Source organism: Ranitomeya imitator, chromosome 10 (genome assembly GCF_032444005.1).
Source record: "Ranitomeya imitator isolate aRanImi1 chromosome 10, aRanImi1.pri, whole genome shotgun sequence".
Taxonomy (NCBI): Eukaryota; Metazoa; Chordata; class Amphibia; order Anura; family Dendrobatidae; genus Ranitomeya; species Ranitomeya imitator.
In genome coordinates, this window is record NC_091291.1 from 20,497,555 (window position 1) to 20,509,300 (window position 11,746).

An 11,746-nucleotide genomic window follows, 5' to 3' on the forward strand; every position below is an offset into this window, starting at 1 on the left:
CATGTCCATACTGAACTGTCCTCCCATCTATCTTCCTGCTCCTTCTTCGACCGCTTTCAATCAGGCTTCCGGTCACACCACTCCACTGAAACTGCCCTAACTAAGGTCACCAATGACCTATTAACCGCCAAGAGCAAGCGACACTACTCTGTCCTCCTCCTCCTGGACCTGTCCTCTGCCTTTGACACAGTGGACCATTCCCTGCTGCTGCAGACCCTCTCATCCCTTAGCATCACAGAATTGGCCCTATCCTGGATCTCATCATACCTAACTGACCGTACATTCAGCGTCTCCCACTCACACACCACCTCCTCACCTCGCCCCCTATCTGTCGGAGTCCCACAAGGTTCAGTTCTAGGACCCCTGCTCTTCTCCATCTACACCTTTGGCCTGGGACAGCTCATAGAATCTCACGGCTTTCAGTATCATCTCTATGCTGACGACACACAGATCTACATCTCTGGACCAGATATCACCTCCCTACTAACCAGAATCCCTCAATGTCTGTCTGCTATTTCATCCTTCTTCTCCACTAGATTTCTAAAACTTAACATGGACAAAACAGAATTCATCATCTTTCCCCCATCTCACGCGATCTCCCCAACGAACCTATCCATTACAGTAAACGGCTGCCCACTCTCCCCAGTCCCACAAGCCCGCTGTCTTGGGGTAATCCTTGACACTGATCTCTCCTTTAAACCACATATCCAAACCCTTTCCACTTCCTGCCGCCTCCAACTCAAAAATATTTCACGGATCCGCATATTCCTAAACCAAGAATCTGCAAAAACCCTAGTCCATGCCCTCATCATCTCCCGCCTTGACTACTGTAACCTCCTGCTCTGTGGCCTTCCCTCTAACACTCTTGCACCCCTCCAATCTATTCTAAACTCTGCTGCCCGACTAATCCACCTGTCCCCCCGCTATTCCCCGGCCTCTCCCCTCTGTCAATCCCTGCACTGGCTCCCCATCACCCAGAGACTCCAGTACAAAAGCCTAACCATGACATATAAAGCCATCCACAACCTGTCTCCTCCATACATCTGTGACCTCGTCTCCCGGTACTTTCCTGCACGCAACCTCCGATCCTCACAAGATCTCCTTCTCTACTCCCCTATTATCTCCTCTTCCCACAATCGCATACAAGATTTCTCTCGTGCATCCCCCCTACTCTGGAATGCTCTACCACAACATATCAGACTCTCGCCTACCATCGAAACCTTCAAAAAGAACCTGAAGACCCACCTCTTCCGACAAGCCTACAACCTGCAGTAACCACCGATTGACCAAACCGCTGCACGGCCAGCTCTACCCTCACCTACTGTATCCTCACCCATCCCTTGTAGATTGTGAGCCCTCGCGGGCAGGGTCCTCTCTCCTCCTGTACCAGTTGTGACTTGTATTTTTCAAGATTATTGTACTTGTTTTATTATGTATACCCCTCCTCACATGTAAAGCGCCATGGAATAAATGGCGCTATAATAATAAATAATAATAATAATAATAATAATAACTGTCAGCAAGTGCAGAAACCAGCCACAAACCTTTCCTTCCACCCTTTGATATCTCATGTCTATTTGCTGACCCGTGGATCTGCTGCAGCTGATTTTTCATATGACAAGAGGGGAGACAGGGGTTTGTGGGTGTCTAGGTCCACTAGCCAGAACTGCATGGACCAGGGATCTTCCCGCCGAATGACCGCTCTCATTTTAATGTGGGCATAACGCTACTCAGACAACACTAGGTGGGTGTGGGTAAAACAATGTAGCAATACATTATTGAACTACAAAACAGGCAGATAACACGTAGAACTATCCCTGCAAAATACCCCAAGATGGTGCACATTACAGAGTCTCACCGTTCTGCTGACTCGTCGAGAATATGGCAGCTGTTACGTCAGAGCTCCCAGGGTCGACTACCCCACCAGTGGCACACATACAGAGGAGGTAATGACAAGTGTAGGAATATGATAGTCCATTCAGGTACAAGGCCAGTTGACCGGATGGTCACAACTAGGCTTCGTCTTCCAGGGTCGACTAACCCACCTGTGGCACACACACAGAGAGGAGGTAATGACAATCTTAGGAAGATGACAGTCCATTGCGGAACAAGGCCAGTTGAACCAAGGGTCACAATCTGGCTTTTTCGAACATCTCCATGGAGCCAGGGGAATGGTGGGTCCCAATCCTGGTTTTCTCCAAACATTTCCATGGTTCAGCGTTGTATTCTTCCAATCGGGCCCGAGATCCCCTAGGTGGTTTCCTGTAGAATGATAAATCTGTTTCCATCGTGATGGAGCTATGATGTATTGGTAGCAGTCCTGTATCGTCCCCTGGATGTTTGGACGTATTGGCAGAATCTCTGGCTGTCTCGCTCTGTCTCTGTTTCTCTCTATAGTGGCATGTAATCTCTTTTTATACTTAACAAGTGTCCTTCATTCAGTATTGACATAAAGAGTAAGAATGGAGGATGGAGTAGTAGCATTACTTAATTATTTAATGTTTTTACAACATATCTATTCCACAGCCAAAAAAACTGTGGTCAAAAGAAGTGCCACATAAGATGAAAGAGATACAAATCTTTAGTGAAAATATTAAAATACATATATCTACAGACAAACACTAAGTAAGGTGCCTCAAACAAGCTACATGGAAAATGGAGTCAGCTGGAGCTGGCAAAATATTCAATACACCGAAAATAATAAATACAAGTATTGCACATATGGTGATATATAAATTCCTAGCCAGAAACGCCCTTAGGTACAATTAGAATTCAGGAAAAATTTAGGGCAAAGGGGAGTTAGAGGTTGGACCAAAGCATGCTATAAACAGGTGCATATAATTACACGCAATTCTTGCAGCACAGAAAAGCCTGACATGCGGCCCACACCAATACACCTACAAGCTCAAACGTCCTCCAGAATGGACATGATTGTAAGCACAGGCGTTAGAGTTGAACCACCCTCTGCCTTGTACATATTACCTGCATCAATGCCGTTCTAGAAGGTACTCTGCCCAGTGGCACGCTGACCCTGATAGCCCCAAGTTGTTGCCCACTCCCGAATTGGGAATATGGGCTTGGGTATTATGCTTAATATTTAATGTTTTCAATAGTTTTTCCCTCCTCTGTTTTCGAAGTCACCAAACTATCTGGCCTACACAACAGATAATTACCATATCAGTAAACTTCGCTTCAGTAGTCATCAAGGATAAGAGCACAATATGTTATATGAAATGTCAATATTACAGGCTTACACAAGCAAAAGTCTGTTTTCTTGACCAACACATAAATTCAAAAGCCAACGTATTGATAACAGTCTATTCTTCTTGGTTTGTTAATAGTTGTCTGGTTAATTAAGATAAATCGCTGTGTCTCGACACCATGCTTTCGAAATACTTCTAAAAGGTGATTTTAATCTGATTATACCATCTGTCATACAGTATCTCTTGGATAAGACCCTATTTTTGCGCTGATCTCTCCTACAGCTTTGTGATTTGATCACCAGCTGGTAAGACCAGATTTAAAAAAGCAGACCATTATGGAACGTGTGTATGTAATGCTGTGCACAGCCCTGACAGATGCTGACCACTTCCCCATGGTCCTTTTTTCAGAGGAAGAGGAACTTAGTCACCAGGGCCGGCGTCAGCACCTGGCGCACCAGGGCAAGTGCCGGGGCCCTGAGCAGGCAGGGGGCCCCCTCGCCGTTGGGGACACTGGCGTGCTATAGTGCTGGCCCCCGCGAGTGGACCCCCCACCTGCTCCGGGCCCTGGCACTTGCGATACTTACCTCTCCCGGTTCCAGCGCTGCAGCGTCTTCCATATTCTGACTGTGACATTCAGGTCAGAGGGTGCGATGACGTCACCAGTGCGCGCCCCCTGCTGAGCAGTCGCAGCACAGAGAGCAGGAAGACGCTGACGGTGAAGAGTCCAGAGCAGAGCAGCTACAAGCAACGAGAGGTGAGTATTTCATTTTTTTTATATTTGGAGCAATATATGGGGCTAATTCTATATGGAGTATCTTATGGGGCCAATAATATAGGGAGTATCTTATGGGGCCAATTCTATAGGGAGCATTATATGGGGCCAATTTAATATGGAGCAGTATATGGGGCCAATAATATATGAAGCATCTTATGAGACTAATTATATATGGAGCATTTTATATGGCCAATTATATATGGAGCATTATATGGGGCCCATTCTGAAAGGAGTATTATATGGGGCCCATTCTGTATGGAGCATCATATGGGGCCCATTCTGTATAGAGCAATATATGGGACTCAGTAAACTGTATGGGGTCGATCATCTACTGTATGGAGCATTATATGAGTCCCATTATATATGGAGCAATAGATGGGGCCCATCATATACTCTATGGAGAATTATATGTGGCTCACTATACTGTATGGAGCATTATGTGAGGTCAATTCCGTATGGAGCAATATATGCGGCTCATTCTGTATGAAGCACTCTGTGGTGCCCATTGTACTGTATGGAGCATTATATGAGGCTCATTATTCTGTATGGAGCATAATATTGCACTCATTATTCTTCTTGGAGCAATATGGGGCTCATTATTCTGTATAGAGGACTATGTGGTGCCAATTATACTGTATGGAGCACTATATGGGGCCATTATACTGTATGGGGCAATATATGGGGCTCATTATTCTGTTTGGAGCAATATATGGGGCTCATTATTCTGTATAGAGGACTAAACTGTCTGGTTTCTGAGCTAATGTAGAATGCACAGTAGATATCACTCATGTAATGTAAGAAGTGAAATCTTTGGCATTGTACTATACCGATATTTCTCTGCCGTATCCGTGCACTATGAATTGTGGTATGTGTTAAAGGGGCCCACTGGGACTCTTTCGCCCAGGGCCCATGAAAACCTGGAGCCGGCCTTGTTAGTCACATCAGCATCTGAGTCAGCATCACCAGGTGAGGCGTGCTGCGGATATTGCAGACTACTAGTCCTGATAACACAGTTGAAGTCGGGAAATAGCTTTGAAGAGCATGACATCTCCCTCAGTTTGGGGTTGTCACCTCAGATCCAGGAAGGTTGGGAGATATGTCTGTCTATCTATGTCTATCTTTTTAGTGAACTGAAAAAATAAAGCAGTATTGTATAATATTTTAACCCCTTCACCCTCGGGCCATTTTTCATTTTTGCATTTCTGTTTTTTGCTCCCCTGCTTCCCAGAGCCATAACTTTTTTTATTTTTCTGTCAAAATGGCCATATAAGGGCTTCTTTTTGGAGGGACGAGTTGTACTTTTGAACAACTCCATTTTTTCTAACATATCATGAACTGGAAAACAGGAAGAAAATTTCAAGTGTGGTGAAATTGCAAAAAAGTGCAAATCCACAGATATTTTTTTACCAAGTTCAGTGAATGCTAAAACTGACCTGCCATTATGATTCTCTGGGTTATTACGAGTTCATAGACACCAAACATGTGTAGTTTATCTTTTTATTTAAGTCATGAAAAAGAATTCCAAAATTTGCTAAATAAAATGGCGCCATTTTCCGAGACCTGTAGTGTCTTCATTTTTTGTGATCTGGGTATGGGTGAGGGTCTATTTTTTTGCATGCTGAACTGATGTTTTTATTGATACTATTTTGGTGCAGATATGATTTTTTTGATCCCCTGTTATTGCATTTTATTGCAAAATAGAGGCGACCAAAAACGAACATTATTTTGGCATTTTGAATTGTTCTCTCACAATGCTTTTTAGCGATCAGGTTAATTTTTTTAAATACTTAAAATAATATGATACAAAATATAACCACTTCAGAATGTGTGCATTTGATTTTTTTATTGTTTTATTTTGAATGAGGCGGAAGGGGGGGGGGGTGATTTGAACTTTCATATTTTATTTAAAAAAACTTTTTTTTTTAACTTTTTGCATGCTTCAATAGTTTCCACGGGAGACTAGAAGCTGAAGTACTCTGATTGCTTTTGTTATACACAGGCGATGATCAGATCAGTCTGTGTGTAGCAGAAATGCTCACTTGCTACGAGCGCCGACCACGGGAAAAACGCTCACAGAAATCTGGCAATGACAACCATAGAGGTCTGCTGCAGACCTCCGGTTGTCATGTTGACCCTTTTTTGACCCACGATCATGTGACGGGGTCACCCATGAGTGGGATTAGCAATGTGATTCCGGTAAGCGAGTTAAATACCATTGTTAGAGATTACCAGCGTCATTTAGCTTGTTAATAGCCGCGGGTGGATCGTGTTTCAACCCGCGACTGTTGCGGGCACATGTCGGCTGTATATATCAGCTGTCATGTGCCCGGAAAGGAGTGGACTCAGCATCAGAGCCTGCACCAAACAGGGGAAGACTGACATAGGTGTACTATTACGTCCAATGTCGGAAAGGGGTTAAAATAACACATGACTGGTTCTGATGTGGTGCATGTCTAGTATGCAGGTTAAAATTGTGCATGCTATATTAGTTAGAGGGGTTGTGCCACCCTCATCCCTATTTATAAAGTCAATTGCATTTTTTCAATTTACACTAATTAAAAAGAAAGGAATGGTTCTAAAGAAATGTACATATTGTTACAAGAATGGCGCACTGTCGTTAGTAATACTGCCTGTTTTATGGCTCTTTTGATGTGACTGTCTCCAGGTGCATTCATCTTAACAGTTTAATACTCTGTCTGTTATTGAGTAGTAAAAGGACAGGGAGAGTATAACTGGAAGGGACTGCATGTGGTTGTTGCGGAAGATTACTGCGCTTCCTCGTCCATTTTCCTTCTGTCACTGTAAGTCGTCACACTCAGTCATCAAATTAGAATTCTAAGAGTCCACAGGCGGCGATTGTTACATTAATATCTATGCAGATACTTTTATTGTCCAAAAAAAGTCTAGGAGTGACACCGTTATTATATTCTAGAAGTGATACCTATATTGACTAACTAGAAAAATTATATTTGCGAGCTTCCAGAGCACAGAGGCTCCTTCATCAGGCAGGTTTAACGGTATCAATCCAAGAATCTTTTTATCTTTTTTTATACATAAAATTATTTATATACACACAGTACCACATTAGAATTTCTTTATTATACTTCATGCACAATATATATATTGTACAACGTATTACATGAACTTCCAAACACTTTATGTTGATATTAAAGGGAACTGGAGCAATACATAGAGAAAGCTTCAGAAGATCTGTCCTACAGGAAACACCAGGCCACATTTCTTTATCACGTGGTCATGTTTCTTTATCCCTAAAGGTAACTAAATCTAGTTGGAAAATCCCATTCTGGACCTCAATCCTGTACTAATATCCCTGATCCTGTAATATTTTTCTTTTTTGGTCCCGATTCTATAATAAAGTCCAATATCCTGTAAACTGTCCTCTGTCGTGGCCCCATCGTGTAATAAAATCCCCCATCCTGTAATAAAGTCTACCATCCTTAACAATGTCCCCTATCCTGTAATAATACTCATCCAGGCCCATTTTCTACTCATCCAGGCCCGTTATGTAATAATATTCTATAGCAATCCCTCCGTCCTATAACAATGCCCACTCTCCTCACCCCTGTCTTGTAATAAAGTCTCATTTTGGCTCATATCCTGTAATAATGTCCCCTTCCTGCAATAATGTCTTTTATCCAAGTCCCCATAATGTAATAATGTCCCCATTATGTAATAATGTCCCCTATGTTAAGCTACAATCCTGTAATAATGTCTTGCATCCTGTGATAATGTCATATGCCCTGGCCACTATTCTGTAATAAAATCACCCTTCCTAATCCCCATCCTGTAATAATGTCTCCCATACCAGGCTAATGTCCTGTAATAATGTTCCCTGTCCTGGCTACTATCCTGTAATAACATCCCTCTTCCTGACCCCATCCTGTAATAATGTCCTTTGTCTTGGCCCCATCCTGTAATAATGTTCCTCATCCTGGCCCCATTTTGCAATAATGTCCCCATCCTGCAATAATGTATTTGAACCTAACCCCATAATGTAATAATGTCCCCATTCTGGCCTCCATCCTGTAAAAACTGTAATAACGTCTCCTATCTTAGGTGTAATCCTGTAATAATGTTCCCTGTCTTGACTACTATCCTGTAATAACATCCTCCTTCCTGACCCCAACCTATAATAATATTCTCCATACTGGCCCGCCTCCTGATATAATAGATTTTACAAGTGCATACTATTCCTCATTGATCATGTAATTTCACATAGTGAACAATAAAATCTGTAGATCACCAGTGGTTGTCACTATTGTATTACCGTTAAAGAGATTAACAAAAATAAAGCAGTTACCATACAAGTCTGATAAGAAAGATTTCGAGCGGTTGTTAGTCATGTGAAAATATTTCTAAAGATAAAATGATCTCAGTAAAGACTAAGAAGCTGAATTACAGATATAACATATATGATACGAGAATGTATCTGGACTTACAGAGAAGAAGAAGTCATTGCTACAAACAGAAGAGGGGAAGACTACGGTAGGTATATAGACGATTACTGCAATACTGTAATATAAAGTTATAATAAACAGATCAAGGAGTGGACTCCATTCCAATGTTAGGATACATAAAAGAAATGTATTTTGTAATTTGGACAACAACTTCAACTCTTTTATATTTTTTGGGACTATTTAATGTTTAAGGTTTTTTGTACATGTAGAGAGTCATACGCAAGTACAGTGTTGATATTTTTTAATTTGCAAAAAAAAATACAAATAAAGAAGAGAATTTATCGATAGAGCTAAATTCTTACATAATTTTCCTTGGAATCAATGTATTCCAAAATGTGTAATTTTAGCTTGCATATTTTTATCCAAAACATTGGGGTTACTGTTATTTATCAGATGACAATGAAGAGCTTTAATCTTTGGTTCAGGAAAAAAAGAGAAACCAACCCTACCCCCAAAAAAACCTTACATAAGTGATTTATTATAAACTGAGCTAATGTAAAATATTCTTAAAAGAAAGACTGCACATTCACATGTTTGCACATTATATGTTTAGATCCATTAGGAAAAATTCAATGCCAGAAATAATAGAATTTCACTTTGCTAAAAAATGGAGAAAAAAATTGTTATACAGATGCAATGAATAGAAGAATGTGTCCAGAAATATTGGCTTTAAATTTTATTTATTTACAGATTGCACCTTTATTTTGTTATTTAAATTTCATTTAGACTTTTTATGCTTATATATTTCCCCTGACAAAGCTTGATGTGAAACGCACGTTGCTTGCTTTTTCCATAGGTGAGCCTTTACTAATACCTTTGTGTATGCACTATATCCGTGTCTCCTCTTTTCTTTCAATGAACTTCTGAGCGTCTTTTTCCAAGGCTGAGATAATAATTGTTTTTGTTACCCAACGCTGTGTTTAACATTCATTAGGGTGGTCACGTTCCTCGACAAGTTGTGGTCCCAAATGTCTGAGTTTGAGTGTTAAATCATTTAAATTTTTTGAGATTTGCACATTTTTTTAAATAAAAAATCTTTTTGACCTTATTATGCATATAGTTTTGTATTTTAATTCTTAGGTAATTAATAGAAGTTTATATGTTTATATATTTGCCCCTTAGCACTAGAGATGTGCATACTCCCTTGGGATTTGGTTTCGGTTCTGATCCATCACTTGCTTTTTCTTTAGCTTTACATAAGGGTACTTATGGTACTTTAAGTCATTTTACAACTGTTTAGTCATGACTCAAATAATAATGAGGACAACAAGGGCAGCACTTCTCAGTAGATTAGTGGAGAGTCTGTATTAGCTTTTGATCCTCCCGTTGAACGATTCATTTGTACCTCCAAAGTTTAAAATTGGGACGAGTCAACAAAGTTAAATTGGGACAAGGGAGAAAATAATTAGACAAAATTTAAAATTTATGGAATTCATCTTTCTGAACAATTTTGCAAAGCACATTTCGTGGGAAAAAGTGTTTGCCCCCTTCCTGATTTCCTATCCTTTTGCATGGTTGTCAAACTTTAATGATTTCGATCACCAAACAAATGTAACTATTAGACAAAGATAACACAAGTAATCACAAAATGCATTTTTTTAATTGAAGGGTCTTTATTATTAAGGGACAAGGAAATCCAAACCTACAGGGAAAGGGGGCAAGCACTTTTTTTTACACAACTGTAATTCGCAAGAATTTTTTGTCTAAACCATCTAGGCTGTCCTAAGATAATAGGACTGAGTCAGCTATTATCCTGTGATTATCCTATAGGGCCAGTGGGATTAGAAAACTAATATCACACAAAATTATTTGCAAATCTCATTATTATTTTAATGTTTTCCAGGAAAGAAATAGAATAAAATATTATTGGTATCTCCGACACAGAGAACAAAAATAATGGAGAATGTAACACATTTTGCTTCCCTGGAAAATGACACAGATGCGGAATATACAGATTATTATGAAACCAATAACGGAATTGACAATTATAAAACCATAGCCATAGTGAGCATTTGCTTTGTCTTGATTGGGTCAGTGTTTTGTTTGATGGCAATCATTGGAAACGGTCTTGTCATCTGGTTCGGCTTCTTCAAGATGAGAAAGACAGTCAACGTCGTGTGGTTCCTCAGCTTGGCCATCGCTGATTTCTTCTTTGCATTATCGATTCCTGTGTACATTGCACAGTTTTTATTACAAATTTGGTCAAAATTTTTGTGCAAGCTAATGCCACTACTTTTATATCTTAACACGTCCGTCAGTGTCCTCCAGCTCACGGTCATCAGTGTAGACCGATGCATCTGTGTCGTGTTCCCGGTATGGTGTCATAACCACCGGAGGCCAAGATTGGCTTTTATCATTGCCATGATCATTTGGATAATTTCATTAGCCCTTGCTACACCCAGCATGTTATCTGCAAACACTTACAATGGAACATTTTGCACATTCAACCTCCGTGGATCTATTTTTGTAAAAAAGACAATTTTTGGCTTTGTTTTCTACTTTCTTTTACCTTATATTATCATTGTCTCCTGTTACATCGTGGTTGTCTTTTACATGAGAAGGAAACGCATCTTCTCATCTTCTAAGCCTTTGAAAACCATCTTGGCCATCATCATTGCCTTCTTTATCTGTTGGTTGCCCAGTTACTTGTTTTCCTTTTATATAATATTTGGATCCAGTTGGATTAATGCTTATGTACTTTATTATGGAGCTCTTATTGCCATTGTCCTAATAATCATGAATTCTTGCATTAACCCCATCCTCTACGTTTTCATTGGTCAAGATTTCAAGAAAAAATGTTGTGGTTCATTTCAGGCCACGTTTGAGAAGGCGTTCATTGATGACAAGGAGAAGGGAGACTGCGAGAAGCAAGAACGGAATATCGCTCTTACAAGGACCTACACAAAAGACATATAAGAAATAATACCATAACATATATGATACTATGGCTCTGGATCAAATGTTATAACTAAAAGATTTTGTTTTGCTTACGTTTTTTTATTAGTCATTTACCAAAAATAAAGGAAGCTGAATCAGATACATTTAATGATAACATTACCTAAATAAAATGAGGCATCATTATGTAAGGTTAATTATATCAACTTTTGACTGTATTATTATTATTATTTATTTATATAGCACCATTAATTCCATGGTGCTGTACATGAGAAAGGGGTTACGTACAGAGTTATAGATATCGTTTACAGTAAACAAATTTACAATGACAGACTGGTACAGAGGGGAGAGGACCCTGTCCTTGCGGACTTACATTCTATGGGATAATGGGGAAG

The 11,746-nt window shown here is 40.1% G+C and overlaps 1 protein-coding gene across 1 annotated transcript; it reads left to right on the forward strand.

Annotated features, from left to right (window-relative positions):
* The first annotated feature begins 8,374 nt into the window (after window positions 1-8,374).
* LOC138651286 (chemerin-like receptor 1) lies at window positions 8,375-11,544 on the forward strand. Its single transcript, XM_069741376.1, has 2 exons — window positions 8,375-8,484; window positions 10,300-11,544. The coding sequence occupies exon 2, from the start codon at window positions 10,353-10,355 to the stop codon at window positions 11,370-11,372; it is 1,020 nt and encodes a 339-aa protein (XP_069597477.1). The 5' UTR covers window positions 8,375-8,484; window positions 10,300-10,352; the 3' UTR covers window positions 11,373-11,544.
* Window positions 11,545-11,746: the final 202 nt, after the last annotated feature.

What these genes read in the sequence shown, in the direction of transcription:
- LOC138651286 (XM_069741376.1), top strand. Translation starts at nt 10,353, where the DNA reads ATGGAGAATGTAACACATTTTGCTTCCCTGGAAAATGACACAGATGCG.